We start from the raw sequence: 18770 nt of genomic DNA on the forward strand, positions 1-18770 counted from the left end.
TCGAGGGGCGGGAAGCCCCGAGAGAGAGTCCAGGTGAAGTAGCGCTGAGCCAGGGCCTACGGAGCGGGAAGCACTGAAGAGAGAGTCCGGGTGAAGTGGCACTGAGCCTGGCCCCGAGGTACGGGAAGCGCTGAGAGAAAGTCCAGATGAAGTAGTGCTGAGCCAGGGCTCGCGGAGCGGGAAGTGCTGAAGCAGGAACCCGGAAGGAGAAGCGCAGAGATCCGAAGGTAAGAACAACTGGTCCGTGGAAAAGGAACAGGCACCAAAAGGAACAAGGAACTCGTTGCCAAGTCGGTTAGTTGTGGCTAGAGGTGAAACTTAAATATCCCGGGCCAGTGATGTCATTAGCCGGGGACAAGCCTGGAGTTCCCGCCATTGGCCCTAAAGGGAGGACAGATGGTGCGCGTGCCTAGAGAGGCCCAGGAACAGAACACTGGTCGACTGCATCCCAGCTGCGACATGGAGTGTAGGGAGCCAGGAGGAACGCGGTGGCAGTGACTGGCCACCGCCACGAGAGTACCGGGGGTAGAGAACCAAGCATGACATGACGTAAGTTGGCCTGCCATGGGCGGCCATGGCCGGCGGTCATAACACATAGCTAATAGCACTCATCACATGTAAATGCCATGTAGATGAGGCTATTTGTTATTACCCCGCGATGCAAAAAATCACTGTATACCCAAAGCGCACTTTTTAACCCAACAATTGTATGCCTGCATTGGAGCTAGAGTGGCCAACTATATGGTTTTGGACCAAACAGTTCAGTTTTTAAGGTAAGCGGACACTGTAATGTCCAAGTTGCTTGCATGACCCTAGGACAGCATCTGAATTGTGCTGGCTGCACACAGCCAATCAGATCCTAGTATACATGACTCTGGCGTCAGTCCTCCAATCAGCTGCCTGTTCTTTGTCTCAGGCAGCTGATGCAGCCACAGAGGGAGGTGCGGGAGGGAGAGGCGTGCAGAACCTGTGCCTGCATGCTGGAGTTGAATCCACAGCTACCTCTCACTGCCTCTGCTTCCCACAGCTTAATCAGTCATGCCACTCCCCCCCACTGCCACTGTCCTTCCCCCTTACTGGCTGGGACCTATACTGCCTGCCACTACAGCTTCAACACCCATGGCTCAGTGCATCAGAACTGCATCCTCTTCTTCCCACCTCACTGAGGCTGTCTGTGAAGTTGCTCTGCCGGTGGCAGCCTCTCTGCTACTCAGTGTAGGCTGTGCCTTCCAGTCTGTCCCTCTGGTCTCACCCTGCCTGGCTGCTTTAGCCTCACATCACTATGGGCTGGCAGACCCCCTCCCCTCCCCCCTTTACCTGTTTTATTGTTTTGTTTTGTTTTTTGTTCTACTTCCTCTGCTGGCACTCCTCCTCCTCCTCCTCCATCAAGATGGCTGGCTGTTATCCCTTCTCCTGTCTGCTGCTGTGGCAGCCAGAGCTAGACAATCCAGCTAGGTAAATAGTCAATTTATGTAAAGAAAGGAAAAACCAAAACAGAAACCATCCTAACTTGCCCCTTAGCAGGTTGGAATTACCTAGTGTTAAACAAAAATGTAGTGTACTACAGTGACCCCCCTCCCTGACCAGCATTCCCAGCCCTGAGCCCAGTCTATCACTTCCCTACCTAGTATCGCCCTGCTTTCCTGAGACATGTTGCTGGACTGCCCTCTGCCCCAGGGAGCATGGCTGGTCAAGTGGGGTGCCTTCCTGGGTGACATGACTGGCCAGCTGAGTCAGCAGCTGCATAGGGACTAAGGAGGACTCATACCATTACAGTAATGGCATGCAGCACTGGCACCCAGCCTCCTAATGAGTGCATCAGTGCCTCCCTCCCAGACCTTATACATTGCATCTTGTATGGTTGCCCAGTGCCAACCCCTTCTGACAGTCCTGGCTCACTCTCTTTTTCCCCTTCCCTGCCCAGCATGCCTCTGATCCTCTGAAAGCATGTGTGAGTCAGTGTGTGTGAGGAAGGGAGCATGTGTGAGTGAGTATGTATAATGAAGGAAGCATGTGTAATTATGAGTGACAGAGAAGGCGTGTGCGAGAGAATGAATGGTTGTGTATATAAGAGAGAGGAGACATCCCTCCACACCGCCTCCACTAATCCATAACATTCTCAGGGTGACTGGAAATCAAAATTCCCAATTATGGAGAGGAGGGGATTTTTTAAAATCCTTATTAGTTTTAATTACTGTGTGTTAATTGATGTGTCAGCTCTTTTGAAATACTTTATGGGAGTTTGGGGAAATTTAAAAACATTTTATATACATTTTGGATTATTGGATGTTCTGTTCATCAGCTTTTTTGAAATATTTTTTTTCTGTTTATTTGTATGGTTTTACTGTTATGATTGATGTTTTCTATTTCTTGCTTTTATTGTTGTATTATGAGGACTGGTGATGTTTTTGTTTTCAATTGCACTGCAAACAATCCAGCTTGTTGCAGTTTAGATTTTGTCTGCATATTTGTATTTATACTTTATGGTCTTTTTATTCTGTATTTGGCGAGGGTCTGTCTATGTTCTGCATGTCTGACTAAGGTGAGGTATTCCCCTAGTTTGTAATTTCTGTGTAGTGATCTATAGCAGCCTGCCCCATGGAGGGGAGCAACTGAGTGGCAGGGGATCTCCTTCATTCTCTGAGAAGCTGGATGGTAGGAAGGTTCAAAGGCAGGAATTAACATTTATGGAAATGTATTAAAATTTATGGAAATGAGCATGTAAACCATCGCTCCTTCCTCCCCATTCCTCGAGTGTCCAGTCCTGGTCTGTGGAAAAGTTTGCAACCCTACTCAGAGCAGGCATAAAGTCTTGCCGTGCATCAAGGGGTCTACTTAAAACCAAAAAATACTGCTTTTCCGTGGTTCCTCTTACCTAGGATCATCACAATACAAGAAGGAGGAACCACAGAAAGCAGCATTCTGGGAAAAAAAAAAAAAGGCTTGAGGGAAAAAATATTCTGGGTGCACAATATGCATGCACAACATACACGCTCCAGGCATGTATATTGTATTTCTGAAAAAAAAGTGGTTAAGAGTATCACTATCAGCATCTATTACATAATCCTCCTAACATATTGCACATACGCCTGCCAGATTACATTGAATTAATGTAAGTGACTCTCAAACTAAAACCTGCACTTTACTTTAAAGGACATCAGTACATTAGATCATATCCTGTTTTTCTGTTAATGTATCAAGCTGTTTTGGCAGAATGTCTGGGTTAAAATTTCTAAGATTTTTGGCCTTAATTCTAATCTGACATATGATATTGTGATTGCAAAATCAAAAATGCTTAGAGAGACTATTAGGCCTAGATATTGTAGAAGATTTGCTATGTTGTTCGCCATGGCAGTGCGGCTAATTCTTTTTTAACTAGAAGGATATATCGCTTATTAATGAAACTTTCTGGTGGAATACAATCTGTGATAATTATAGATATGTGGCAGTGACAGCTGAGAATTGTAATTGTTTGCAGTCTTCAGAGTATTCTGGAGCTTATTGTACATGTATATAACAGAGCTGCAAGGATAAACCGAGAGGGGATGGGGGGCCAAAGGCTCAAGGTGCCGGCCTGCAGGTCCAGATTTAAGAAGATTCATGCCTAAGGCCAGAGGGAACACTGCCTTGTCTGCACCAGGTGCCCCTTCCCCATCAACATTTTCATCCCCGCCAGTGGTGCCTTTCTCAACATTCTTCGGCTGCTGAAAGCAGCTAATAAAATGAAGCAGGAGGCGGAGAAGTAGAGGCAACTGCACTGGCACAGAATGGGGCCTGCTGGCGCTGTGGAGTACAGGAAGCTCATGGTGATGGTGCAGCAGAGTTTTATTTGTGCTGGCACCAGTAAGAAACCCAAACCCCCTTCAGCGCTACTGCCAAATGAAAGCAGAAGGGGACAGTGGTGAAATGATTTTCTTGTCTTGTGCGTAAATTTCACCCCTGTCAAAATCAGGTCACCTTCACAGCCAGATAATCTGCACCTATGCCCTTGATTGTTCTGAAAATGAGGGATAGAATCTAGTGCAGAGAAATTATTATTATATTAAATTATACTTTCGATTTATATGTTGCCCATCTCCAACAGGACCCAGGGCGGCTAACATTTCAAAATATATAGGTCATGTACATCGAATACAGCAGCGTATACTTCAAAAACAATATATCAAATGCAATAGCATACAAAATAACTAATCAAAAAAGGCAATAATTATCCCCTCCTTTCTCCTCCTCTCTCAAGGGAAAAGGATAAAATCCTATACTGTTCCTACCCAAAGTGATACCCCATTTGGTATTGTGCCTTTGGGGGTGATCCACCCTTCCGTAGTGGACCACCTGCTATAGTTGGCACGTGATAACATCAGCAGGAGGGGGCACGACCAGTCAGGCAGCACATCAAGAGCGAGAAGCAGCAGTAAAAGCCTGCATCCTCAGCTCATCACAGCTCCATCTTGAGAAACTAAAAGATAGAATGTGGCCTCTTTGTGCAGTCAAACCATATATGGGCCTGTCACAGAAGCGCAGCCGGGACACTCTTGTCTTGCTGCTGCTGGGACATCTGTAGCTGCCCCTTCCATCTGGAATTCCTTACCTTTTGAGATCCGGATGCAAGAAAATTTAAAGAAATTCAGGTCTGCTTTTAAAAACTTCCTCCTACAATGTGCCTAAGGTCTTTGCTAATATCTGATGACTGCAGTACATAAGAACATAAGAAATTACCATGCTGGGTCAGACCAAGGGTCCATCAAGCCCAGCATCCTGTTTCCAACAGAGGCCAAAACCAGGCCACAAGAACCTGGCAATTATCCAAACACTAAGAAGATCCCATGCTACTGATGCAATTAATAGCAGTGGCTATTCCCTAAGTAAAATTGATTAATAGCTGTTAATGGACTTCTCCTCCAAGAACTTATCCAAACCTTTTTTGAACCCAGCTACACTAACTGCACTAACCACATCCTCTGGCAACAAATTCCAGAGTTTATTGCAGTGTTATGTTATGTTTTGTTTTGATGATGTCTGTATATTATTTATGTTTTTGAATTTGTTTTAAATTTGTGTATATTCTACTGTATATCGCCTAGGCCAAAAAACTTTGTTAGGCGATTAATCAATTTTAATAAATGAAAAAATGAAAAATGAAATGTATTCAGCATCCTCCCACAGAATTCTTCCTGAGTAAGAGACTTGATCCTAGTTATCAACTGATTCATGGGTTCTTCCTCTCTCATCTCCTCTTCCCTTAACCACTCTAAGAGGTAAATTTTAAGACCCGCACGCAGGAGCCAACGTGCGTGCATTTGCCGGCATGCGCAAATGGACGCGATGATTTTATAACATATGCACGAATATGCACGCGTGTTATAACATCAGCTGTCCAAGCATATGATTTTATATTGATGCACTCATGTGCGTGCGAATGCTGTCTGGAGCGTGTAAGTGGGGGGGAATTTTAGTAGGTACGTGCGGCGACACAATAGGCCTTTTTCCCAGTTCGCTCCCACTTCACCCCAGTAAGAGAAAGGACTCCCTAAACCCCCTGGCTAACTTGCCTCCCTTTTAACCCTATTAGCCCCAAGCCTGAAAACCCCGCTGATTAGCCTTGTTTGTTTTGTTAAATGACACATGCTGTCCATAGCATAAGTACAGTCATGCGGTAGGGGATCCCGGCGTGTGCTTGTGCCCTTAACTACTTATGCAGAGTTTATTGTGCAGTCGCGGCCTACCCATGTCCCGCCCATACCCACCTCTTTTTCAGAAAACTTTATTATGTGTGCACCAGGAGATACGTACGTGGCTGTGGGCCTTTTAAAGTCTGCGCAGCACGCTCAGGTATGAGTCATGCATGTATCTCCTGGTTTTGGTGTGCATAGGGCTTTTAAAATCGACCAGTAATAGCAGCATTCTGCAGAAATCGATCAATATTCTTCAGGGGAAAGCATGCATAAACTGAATTGCAGTAGTCTAAATGGATTAATCCTATCATCTGCATTACTGTTTTAAAATCTGCTGGCTGAAGGAATGGATGCAATTGTTTTACTAGGCAAAGGTGTGAGAAAGAGTTCTTTGTGATTGCAACTATTTAATTCTCTATAGTCACCACTGAATCTGAACTAATGCTGAGATTTTATATCTTGGCCATTGGCTGACGTGAAAGATTATCAAAGATAAGGCAACAGCAGTTTTTTCTTTTTTTTTTTTATAGTGGCTCACCACTCATCCAGAGTATCTGTGTTTAACTGTAGCCATCATCACTCATTCACTTCATAACAACTGTTATGAATCCTGCCGTGGGCTTCTCCCACGAGCAGGTCCCTCACCTTGCTGCTGCCTTTGCCATCGCGGCACGGAGCTGCCGACGTTGGGCCTTCTGCGCGGCTGGAGCCGCGGACTCAGTTGGCCTCTTGCGGCCTGGAGGCCACCCACCACGTTTCTCTTCTCAGTGGCGGGAGCCGCGGACTTCCTCCCTGGCGCAGCAGGCCTGCCGCTGTGGTTCTTCACGGCTGGAGCCGCCACCGACATTGTGGTCATCTTTGCGGCCAGAGGCCGCAGTCCTCTGGCTTGCCTGGCGGCCGGAGCCGCCCTCAGATCCTCCTGCAGCAGCGGGAGCCACCGCTGACGTCGGGGCCTGCTCCTCGGCCCAGCCCTGCTTCTCCACGCCGACATCGGTACAAAGCTGCTGTCCATGGTCCTGCACAGCTTCCTGCTTCCGTCCTTAGGCGTGCGGCCGCCCCTTCTTCAAGATTTAAAGGGCCCACCTAGAGACTGTTTCCTGTTCCAGCCCTATAAAAAGGCTGCTCCTGCATTCCACCTTTGCCTTGCATCAGTTACTTCACTCCTGGAAGTCCCTATCTTCCCGCGCTCCATCAGGTCCTTCTTGTTCTTCGTAGGAGCTTCATGTCTCGTCAGTTCTTGTGCCATGTCTTCGTCTCCTGAGGTCCTCGTTCAGGTCTCTGATGTCTTGATGTTCCTAACATCCTCCATCTCTGCTCTCCGGATGTTCCTGAAGTCCTCGATGGCTAGAGGTCCTTTACATACCTGATCTTCATGATGTCTGTTCCTGCAATGTTCCAGTTCTCTGAGTCCTCCAGGTGGCCTCTCCGAGGGTAAATCTGTTCTGTCTGGTTCCTGTTTCCGGTCACTGGAGCCCCTGCCAGCTGGATTCCGTTCCTGAGCCTGCCCCGCTCCCGCGTGGTCCGTGACCAGCCTCCTTAGGCTGAGTAGGGCACGTAGAGGACAGGGTGGTCCGTGACCAGCCTATTTGGTCCGCCCTGAGTAGTGGGCTGTGTAGGGCGCCCTGAGGAACAATGCTCACCTGTCTTCGTCCAAGTATTCCAAGTCCTTTTCATCTTGTCTGGATTTCCCAAGGTCCGTAAGAATTATCCTTGCCTCGGACATTTTTCTTGCCTGGAGACTTCATCTTCACTAGTCCCAGATGTCTTCTATGACCGGAGCTTCCATCTGCCAAGCTTCAGCCCTTGTCCGCCCTCGTCTCGTGTCCGGCCTGCTGCTCCATGCCGATCCTATGCGGCAGGTCCGAAAGGGCTGGGAACGGTTGGAGGACTGTTCATATACCAACATCTTCTTGTTGGCTCCGGGAGCATGCAGGCCCGGCAGAGGATAACACCTTATCTCCGCCAGGCTGGGACACACCACCAACCCTCAGTTCGGTCCTAGATTCGTCTGGGGTCGGGCCGAGGCCCAAGGGCACACGAAAAACCTGAATGTAACAACAACAGAAAAATACTGATTGCAAAATGCCATTATTTTATCCCATGTACTGTCTAGGTCTAGGGGGAGAAGAATCTGTATATCTTCAGCATAGACATATACTTTTAGGGAGGTAATTTTCAAAAACATTTATGTGTGTGAATTTGCTTTGAATATCCTGGCTCAATTCTGCGAGTAAAAAGTACCTACAGACTTTTTGCCTAAGCGGGCTGTTTCCCTCTTCATTAGTAAGGATGCTGGTGGGACATGCTGATTTGTTCTTCAGATTTCCTTTATGATCTGAGGGACAACGACATGAATACCCCTGAAGAAGTCTCATTTGGTGAAGCATGTTGTGTCTCTATGAAGAGCAATTGATTGGTTCACTAGTAAGTACCATTGTTTGACTCGCTTGCACTATACTTTGAAGCATCTATTGGACCTTTTCATAATCTTATAGTCCATTGAGACTTTTTATTGGTCGTGATTGTTTTTCACCATTGGGGGTTCTCCTCTCTACTTCTTTTTTTCTTTATCAGATTTTTTTTCCCTTTTTCTTTTTTGAGATTTTTTTTCGGGCAGTTCTTGTTTGTATATTATCCTATGTGTTTTTATGTTTTAGATTTCCCATCGGTGTCTTTTTATTGCTATTGTTAATGTTCTTTTTGGTACTGTTTAATGACATATATTTGAGTGGCATTCTATTAAGATTTATAAAATATTTCTGATATTGTAGTAAAACCTTTTTTTCTTATGTTATGTATTGAAGATTTAACAGACAAAGTAATACACTGTATGATTAAAAGTTCTTTTTTATATAGCCTTGATTTTTGATAACAGATTCTGAATAGGGCCTAATTCATTAAAGCTTTTTTTCCTAGTCGGGATTTATAGAAAAAGACCTTGAAGAATCCGGTCCTGAATCATTTTTTTGATTACAGTGTGAATATAAAATATAAAAAATGTTTCCCTATAGTATAATTGTTGCTAAACATTATTGTTTCATTGTGGATAATGCTACACAAATTATTATGTGTTCAATGAAAAGTAAAATTCTTGGATTACTAAAGAAAATTATTTGCAGTACCAAAAGCAACATTTACTTGGGCTCCTGGCCATGGAATTTCAAGAGACAGAAAAGACATGGGCCAAAATAGTTAAAAGCTGAAAAGTTCACTTAAAATGTAGTACAGAATTGTTATTGTAGTTTCCAGCCACTTGACTACATTTCTGATCAGACTTTAGACTAAGACAAAGCCAAATACTGTTTATGTCTAAAATAGGGGTGGCCAACTCCCCACTCAAGAGCCGCATGCAGCTCTTTCATGTGCAAAATGTGGCTCTTTTCCTCATGTATTCATGGCAACTAAGCAGGACTGCAGAGGGGAGGGCTGGAACTGGAACAGGAAGCACACAGCAAAACAACACGGAGAGGAGCCTTTCAGCTCCACGCCCCAGCCCTTTCCCTCCTGCTCTCCTGCAGGCCGACTCAGAACAGTGCACTCAGCCGAGCGCACCATTTAGCACTCGTTTGGCCACACGTTTTCGACATGAGTCTTTTACTCCTTATACTGCAAATGCATGTTGATGAGCCTATTAGTCGCCTGGGATACTGAAAGTAAAATGTGCAGCCAAGCCACACATTTTACTTTCAGAAATTAATGCCTGCCCAAAGGCAGGCATTAATCATGGACAGCACCAGGAAAGTGTACAGAAAAGCAGAAAAAAAGCTCAATTTTGCCGGCGTCCGTTTTCCGAATCCGTGGCTGTCAGTGGGTTCGAAAACAGACACTGGTAAAATTAAGTGTCAGTTGTCGGACCCACTGACAGTCGCCGCTTCCACTAATAAGGAGGCACTAGGGACGCGCTAGTGTCCCTAGCGCCTCCTTATTAGCTCGGGCCCTGATTTAAATAGAGAATCGCACGCCCAGGAGAGGTGCTTGGGTGCGCATAGGGAGAGCGGGCGCGCAACACAGAGCGCCAGCTCTCCCGTGGGTTTTATTGAATCGGCCTGCTAGTGCTGATGACTGTAGCAGAGGCGTCTTTCTTCTCATCCCTAATGAGAACTGGAGGAACTGGAGCAGAGGCTTCTTTCTTGTCATCCCTGATCTCCTCCTTCCATCCTGTCTGCAATCAGCAGCACTGCAGGACAGGAGTGGGTAGGAGGCGAGGATGGAACTGACAGGCCAGCAAAGAAGGGCCAGTCAGCTCTCTGCTCCAACCCTCCCACTCCTGTACACCCACTACTTCACTTGCTGCCTGGAGCAGAGACCATTTCTCTGTTCTGCTGTTTGCAGGGGAGCGGTTGGAGTGAACAAAATCCCAGGCCCAGCAGATCACTGTGCTCTCAGGACTTGGGATTCAGCTAACAGCAGAGAGAAGGAGGGTATCACCCAGAGCTCCAGTCAGGCCAGACTAATTTGTGGCGACAGAAAAGGGGTGAATGCTTGGAGGGAGGGAGGATTTGAGAAGTGGTGTGTGATGGGGGGACTGAGGGGTGTGAGTGCTTGGAGGAAAAGTGGTGCAAATGGGGTGAATTCTTCTGGGGGAAGTGACATGAAATAGGGTGAATGTTGGGAGAGTTGAGGAGGGGGATGAATGCTGGAAAGAGGTAAGGAGAGGGTTGATTGCTGTGGGACAGCACAAGGAGTTCCTGAATGCTATGGGGGAGGTGACGTGGGGGTGAATGTCATTTCCTTCTCTGTCTCCCTGAAGTCAGCAATGCAAATTAGAGAGGGAGCAGGGATTGGGGGGGGGGGAGGGGGGGAGGGGGGGGTTGTATGAGAGCCATGTGGGAAGGAGGGCTCCCTGTGAAATTGTGTGGGGAGAGTTGGGAGGTCATGGGAGAGCCATACAGAGGCGGTGAAATAGGAAACAGAGTGACAGAGCTAGAAGTAGTAGGGACAATGACAGAAAGCCATAGATAATGAAGGGAGCCAAAACATCAGACCCAAAAGTGGTAATGGGTTGGACAAAGAGAAAGAGAGCCAGAGGTATGATGGAAGTGGAGGACCGAGAGAGAGCCAGATATGTGATTGGAAAGAGGGGGGGGGGGATTGAGAGAACCACATACAGAAGAGGGTGATGGGAGGGGTGTGTGTGAGACCCATAAGGGAGTGATGATCGAAAATGTGGGAAAAAGAACCAAAGAGAGAACTGAAGGGGAGGGAGCGAGAAGGAGTGGGAGCAGGGGTAAGAGAGAAAAAGAGACATAGGGTGCTTGGCATAGGATAGAGAGATGAGGAAAGAGAGGGTGACGGCAAGGAGAAGAGAATGGGATGGAGCAGGGGGAAAAAGAAAGGTGACTGGTATGCTGGTGTTGAAGGGTGGGGCGTGTATTATGTCGGGGCCACCTAGCCCCTGCCATTGTTATTGTAGGGGTTAGAGGTGCTCTGTGGGGCTGCAGAGAGAGAGAGAGAGAATCTGAGGATAGGGTGGAGGTATTGAGAGAGACTTGTAGGGACAGAGTGGGAGAACTTAGAGACTGGTGGGAACAGCGTGGGGGACAGAGAGAGACTGGAAGGGACAGGGTGGAAAGATTGACTGAGAACGGTGGGAAGATTGTTTTCTTGTTTGTGGTTTTTCTGTATTTTAATGTATATATTTTTATTGTAATTCACATAGCACCGAAGGGTTGATTATAAGCGGAATATTAAAACAAATTTCAATAAATAAATTAACAAACTGGCGGGAACAGGGTGGGGGGGGATTGAGCAAGGCGGGTGGGGACAGAATAGGGAAGATAAAGAGTGAGAGACTGGTGGGAACAGGAACTGAGAGAGAGGGAACAGAATGACAGAGAGAGGAGACTGGTGGGAACAAGATAGGAGAGAGAGACTGGTGGGGATAAGGAGGGGGGATTGAGAGAGAGAGAAACTGATAGGGATGAGGGGCCCTGATTGGAATCTGCCCCCCTTGAAATCAGAATACACAGTACCAAAGAGCCTCACGTTTTCAAGGCTCATGGTGTGTGAAGGGTGGCCTCCCCTGCTCTAAAATATCAAGAGTAGGACAGCATGAGGTAATCTCCATCACAAAACGGAAGGAATCTGCATTTAAGGCACCCGCACTGGCCACTGAAGGATAAGAAAAGCCAAACAGTAACATATAGGGCCATCTTTAATGTTTCTAAACTGATTCTTGAGAAGTCTGAATGAATTAAAAACAGCGGAGTAGTAATTCATTACTGAACGTTTCTTTGGTGTAAAACATTATTATATAAACACTGCTTAGAACATGAAAAAAAAACACTTTGAAATGAAGTAACACCTAGAAAGTGAATCTTGAACAGCGATTGCGATAAGCTTTCTAGTTGAAATGTTCTTTTGCTTCCTCCTAGCGGCTTCTTTTCCATGCTATGGATGGTGCTATCCTACTTTACTTTTTAATTGTACAGAGAAGGGTAAACAGAACTTTCTTGGCAATGATTTTATATTTTGCATATTATGCCAGGCTGCATCCTGTAGTTGCTTTGCTGTGCCACAGCTCGTCCAGTGACATCCAATGGAAAATTAGATCACATGAAAAAAAAAATGCTAGATGCAAGTTTTGCACACATCCTATTGCAGTAATAATTTGCTTAAATCCTAATTCATCTCTATAACTTTCATAGTTTATTCATCTTATATTTTCCTCCAACTACACAATTTGTAAATCTGAAAAAAGCATCTGGTGATATTCGAAGGCCTTTCAATTGCAGATGGAAATCAGGGTCAGCTTTTGGGGTGTACACCATGCTCAAGGAGGCCCCACTGTCCCTTCCCTCCCACACCCACCCATGTGGTGTTTGCAAGCAGAAGACTCAGGAGTGCTCTGCAAAAGGATAAAGGCTTCTGTCTATGGTGGCAGGTTAGCCTACAGGCAGGAGGAGGAGGAGGGTAGAAGAGAAACAGAGGGGGGTGCTACTGGGCAGGAAAGGTGAGAGAGAAGATGATGCAATAAGGGAGAAGGTGAGGAATGTTGGACATTGTAGGCAGGGGGAAAGAGAGCAGGGCAGAGGGGATACTGGTGATAGACAGAGGGTGAGGAAATGAGTATGTGTGTGGTGGTGGTGGAGGAGGAACAGACATGCTGTGCCAGAGCCACTGGCACTGATAAAGGAAGGAGGGATGTGCCAGAGCTGGCACCAAGGGGAGGGGGAGGGCACCAATTTCAGTTTTTGCACAGGGCACCAGTTATCCTACAGCTGGCCCTGATGGCTATTAAACCAACGAAGTCACTGGGTGCTACATTTACTGTAAATGCACTCATCTTGAAACAAAGCGGGCGCTCACAGAGGATCTGTTTCTACTGCAAAGTCAGGGCAAGTTTTGGCACACACAAAGTTTTGGCGCACACAAGCTTTGGCGCCCTACAGCCAGTTCTCTGGTAACTTACCTTCCACAACAGCACAGCCAGCAACAGAAAAATGAGAATTCCCACCAGCAAACTGATGGCAATGATCCATCCAACAACATAACCGCGAGGTTCCTGATTGTGTAAAGCCTCGAAGACCACCTACAAGGCAAGTAGAAAGATCTTTTACAAGGCCTTCAGTTCCTAAAAGGTGTTCAGTGCAGAGCGGTTCACTTTCACATTGGCAAACATTTCCTCCTGTCCCTTTATCTCCACTCCTATCCAAATATTTTTATATAAATTATAAACTTGTACCTGTTTCCTAAACTCCTTTACAGTATATGCTATTTTGCTATGAAGAATACAAAAACAGCTGCATTTGCATATTGCTAACTCTATTCCCATATTCAAATGCCGTTTAGCTACTACATCATATTTATTATTACGTCTTTCACAGTGCTTTTTTGCTGGAAATAAAAGTATGGGTATTCACATGCAGGGCCCTTTTGGGGGGTGGGATGGGAAGGAGCAACCACCTAGGGTCCTGCCCTCCTGCAACTGGCCGCAGAGCCTATGAAATGACAGCATTGCAAATACTGCATGTGACTCTAGAATACCAATACACCTCCTATTGGGAAAACAGAAGAATGTGGACTGCTACAGATGACTATACAGAAACTACACACTACTGGACCTTGATCACCTGGATAGTCCCTCACCAAATAAGGAATAAGTGATCACAAATTAGAAATATGCTTTCAAAAAACTGAACTGGAAACCTCAAGAAGCCAGACTCTGCAAGCAATACAAGTGAAATAGAAACAGAAATGCATTTCCATTTGCATCATGCAAAATACAAAGCTATCAGAGATGCTGCACCTTCATATTCCCAAAGCTGACTTCTTCGAATCATTAAACCAAAAGGAAAAGGCTTTTATTTTCTACCTTTGTTTGTCTGGACACCCTAACATAACAAAAACACACACAAAAGAACAATGATGGAGCTTGGCAGTCCTAACACTTCCCCATATTTTCCTCTCTCCCTCTCCCCCCCCCCCCCCCCAAGAGTCCTCTCTGTCTCTCACCTCTCTCCTCCTAGCAGGCAGACTGAATCCCCTCTCTCTTTCCTCAGAGGCCCAGGATCAGACCTCGTCTCCCCCACCCCTCCTGCCCAGGCAGCCAACTCTCTTTCCCAAGTGCCATCTCCTCAGAGAGGACAGAGGGAGAGGGAGTGGAGGCAGCACTGGCTGGCAGTAGCTGCAAGTTTTTATGGGGAGACCACAGGGGCAATTCAAGCAGGTGGAGGAAAAGGTGCCGTACTCAGTACTGGCCCATAACCCCTGAAAAACAAAAATAACCTGGTCTTTCAAATGGGGTTGAATAACTCGTGAAAAATACATAGCTTAAATCTAAATCTGATTTTAGATTATAAGACAGGCACCATGCAAATCCAGTGAAATTTGCTGAAACAACATTACATAGGGAAGTATAGTGTATAGTACTATCTGCTGAAAATATGGAAAGAAACATTGAAAGCCTAGAATGGACCCAAGGATTTGAACAGAAGTCTTTGCAGGACATCCCTAGCCTTTAAGAAGGCAATTTTCAAAAGAATTTCTGCAGGATAAAAAATGTTTTAGCCATAGAAATTGAATTTTTAAGGAACTGCCTGACCAATATGTGGGGAAACTTAAAACACAGGTGTCCTGTGTGTGCATATCTGGACCAAGCGAAGACGTTCCTGGGGGGGGAGGGCTGCACTTCCGCGCATTCTTCCAATAGTTTAAACGTACTCGGGGAAAATTTTTCTGAGAAAATTACATGCATCAAATTGCAGATCCAAGTGCCTGGCGGTAAATTTGGCGGAATAATTTTCAAAATAGACAGGTGAGTGGGGGTCTACCAACATCTCATTACTGAACAGGTGTATGCATCTAATGTTGTGGTTTAACTTGGTTTGTAATAATTTGTTGCAGTACTATGACCTTCATACCCCTCCAACATTTACAGTTCATTGTAGTCTGTGGGTAATACTTTATTGTAACCAGGAAATGGCTGAGGCTGTGCTGGGGGCCTCTCCATTCACAATAGCTATTGCCTCACGGTTCTCTTGCACGGTATATACTACTCAGAGGTTATGAGTAAATTAATCTCTTGGAACGTGAATGGTTTGGGATCCCCAATAAAACGAAAGAAAATTTTCTCTCATCTTAAGCGCCTTCGGACAGATATTGTGGGCCTGTAGGAAACACATCTCTCAATAGAGTGAGAAATTACAGAGAGTGGGTTGGTTCCTGCTTTTACTCAGCTGCACAGGGCAAGAAAGTGGGCATTGCCATGTTAATAAACAAATCGAATAATTTTCAAACAGTTAAGAGTATGATGGACCCTGATGGCTGATTTCTTATACTTACTGGTGACTGGAATGGGCGCCCAGTGACCATTTGCAATATTTATGCCCCAAATGACTAATCACATGCCTTTTTTGTTAAAATACAGAATCTTATTCTTACCCATTTGTACAGCACCCTTTTCTTACTTGGGGATTTTAATTGTGTGCACAACTCCACCATGGATAAAAGCCCTCCAGTATCCTGTAGGGGTGGCAGAACAGAGAAGGGCATAAGTTTTCTCTGTTATCAGTTAGGATTTCTGGATATATGGAGATCCCTCCACCCTGAAGAGAGGGACTACACTCACCTCTCAAGATCCCACCAGTCCCTTTCATGTATAAATTATATATGAGTCTCCCATGAGGCCTTCCCAGAAATTGCTAGAGCTACTATAGAATCACAAGTTATTTCCGATCATGCCCCAGTCTCTATTCTGATAAATCCAAAGACTGATACAGACACCACACGTATTTGGAGATTCCCCATCCATCTCAAGGACGATGTTAAGTTCCAAAAATACTTGCAAGCTAGATGGACTGACTTTGCACTATACAACCAACAACACACTTCTAACCCCCAATAATATCGGGAAACAGGAAAGGCAGTGTTGCGAGGAGAAATAATCTCTTATGTTAGCTCACTTAAAGCTTTACATAACAACATCCTAGATCTGGAGACTCAACTATGACAGGCTAAGACACACAATCTATCTACCGCTGAAAGAGGGAAATATTACAGTATACTGGGTCGCCTAAATACACTGCTCCATTGCAGGCAAAATACACCATTAAAAAAGGGGAACAGCAGCTTTTCCGATTTGGGATCAGAACAGGGAAACTCCTGGCACATCCCTTCTTAGCAATCGCTTGCATAATTGAATTTGTGATATATGCATCAACAATCTCAGGGTGACTGGAAATCAAGAGTTCCCAGGTATGGCCAAGCAGGGGCTTATTTAAAAATCCTTATTAGTTTTAATTATTTGGTGTTATTTGATATGTGTGCTATTTTGAAATATTTTATTGGTACTTGGGAAATTAAAAAAAAATGTATATGACTTTAATAGAAGTTATTCTATTTGTCAGTAGTTTTAAAATATTCTTTTATTAGTTATACTTGATGCTTTATGTTTCTTGATTTTATTTGTTTTATGAGGAATGTTGGTTCTGTTTTTCCATTGTTAGGCACAGAGTCTGGCTTCTTAGGATTTCCATTTCAGGTTCTAATTTGTGATCCTTTAATCTGAATTTGGCGAGGCTCTGTCTCTGCTCTGGGCGTGTTACCAAGGTGAGAAATTCTGCTAGTGTGCAGTGTCTGTGTAGGGATCTATAGCAAGCGGGTTTGTTTTGTTTCCCCAGTAGGTAGTGTTTTGGTATTCTGGGTCCCAGTGTAATTTTACAGTGCTGCTTTTTCACAGGTAGAGTTCTTGTTGTTTGAGTCTTTGGTGTTACTATTGTTACGTTATGATAGGTTTGATGTATAGATTTTGAGTGTTTTTTTTGCAGGGTTTTGTGTTAGTTCACAAGGTATCTGGCAGTGGAAGGCGTATGCGCTGCTGTTACTGTGAGGTGCCTGTCTGGATGTGGTGTGGTATCTGTTTCTCTTTATGTTTGTGAGTATCTGACGCTTCTGTAATCCATGCTACTTGTACGTGAATGATATATTGATCTCAAAAATGCTTCTATTTCCAAATTTGACTGTAAAGCCTGTTGCATGTATCCCTCTGTTTAATATTTTATTATATCCCTTTGTTTAATATTTTATTGTAAAGCCTGTTGCTGCATTACTGTTTAATGTAAACCGAGGTGATGTTCTGAACGTGCCGCGGTATATAAAAATCTCTAAATAAAATAAAAAATAAATCTCTAAATAAAAAATCTGATTGCTCCTTTCAGCAACCTGAAGGGAATCAAAACTGGAATTTTGAGCTTCTGGCTGGCAGTGAGATTGCCTGCTATTTGGCAAATGGTTCAACAGCTGATTGGTTGATGAGAGACTTTGGCATATATATATGTCAAAGTGTGTGTGTGTGTAACCCAACTTTGGTAGGTGGGGGCCCCAACAAATTGAATGGATGGAAGGGGGTAGGGCCGTGGCTAAATTTTGCTCACCCCTAGCCTAGAATGCCACGCTCTGGGGATGGTGACAGTGAAGGGGTTCAATTTCGTGACCCCCCTGAAGTACGAACGAACAACTGAACATCCTCCGACTAATCATGCCAGCAGTGAAACGCACAGCCATCTTGAACGTACTAATATTTGCAACGCAAATGATACGTAATGCGTAGTGACGCAGTGGCGCACTAACTTTTAGCGTAACGTAACGTAACTCCATTTTGGAATAATACTTTGTATTGTATTAATACGAATGCCGATGTAAAATGTCTAACCCGTCAATTAAATGACGAAACAATAGTCTGATCATAAGCTACACCTACTAGAGGACCATGCTAGCTAATGCTTGTTCAGCAATTTGTGAAATGTTTGTTCAGCAAAAACCAGAACGCATGTGTGAAAGATAAGAGTTGTAAAGTGCATAAAAGTTTGCTCCGAAGGGGGCGTGGCATGCAGTTGTACTGAGCCTTTGTCTTAGCTGCATCTTGCTGGCAATAAAAGTCTATCTTTACGGATCAGTTGTCTGGACCTCCTTACTGACTAAAAAGAGACGGTTACATTTGGCGAGCCAGCCAGGAGGTACCGGGGACGCTATTTTAGCCCCCCAGTGGATCCGGTAGTTTGGTGGCGGAGCGATCCCCCAGACGTACCTGGTGAGTGGCCACCGCTGAGTTCAGCGATCAGGTTTCTGAGGGGACCGTTCCACAGAAATTCTTCTGAGACCTCTGGGCTGGTGATCTGGGAAGAAGGCTTTCGTGACGATCGGAAGAACCCTGCAGGCGAGTATTATGGAAAAGTGAAGAATAGCTAAAAGAGTAGCAAATAACCGGTCCATCCCAGGCGGACCGAGGGGGCTTTGATCACACCCCAAGCGGTGGTTTGGTAGGAATTGCATTCCAAAAGCCACGCGCATAAAAAGAGGAAAAAGAAGTAACGCATACGATAGTGGGAATAGGTTTCTTGTTGTGTGAAAGAGAGTGAATGGCCTCGCAGTTCTAGGCCGGGCTGACCGCGTCCTAGTCGGGGCGATTGTGACCCTTTGTGTCTGACGGATACGGACCCCTTACCTATCCGTCTTCCCTTCCCTCCTTTGTCTGTGAATTCTATCCTAATGGGAGGGGGCTATTCAACTCCACTAAAAGTTATGATGGAACACTATAGTGAAGTGTTCGATAAACGTAAATGTACGAAGCCCGGAATGATTCAGCGATGCACCCATAGG

General features: G+C 45.2%; 1 protein-coding gene across 1 annotated transcript in view; it reads right to left on the reverse strand.

Annotated features, from left to right (window-relative positions):
• The window catches only part of ITGA9 (integrin subunit alpha 9), an 855720-nt gene that overhangs the window by 45727 nt on the left and 791223 nt on the right, over positions 1–18770 (reverse strand). The window contains exon 27 of the mRNA XM_029589807.1: positions 13084–13203. Coding sequence (XP_029445667.1) covers positions 13084–13203 — 120 coding nt within the window. The remainder of the gene's footprint in view (positions 1–13083; positions 13204–18770) is intronic.

This window comes from Rhinatrema bivittatum, chromosome 2 (assembly GCF_901001135.1).
Source record: "Rhinatrema bivittatum chromosome 2, aRhiBiv1.1, whole genome shotgun sequence".
Lineage (NCBI taxonomy): Eukaryota > Metazoa > Chordata > Amphibia > Gymnophiona > Rhinatrematidae > Rhinatrema > Rhinatrema bivittatum.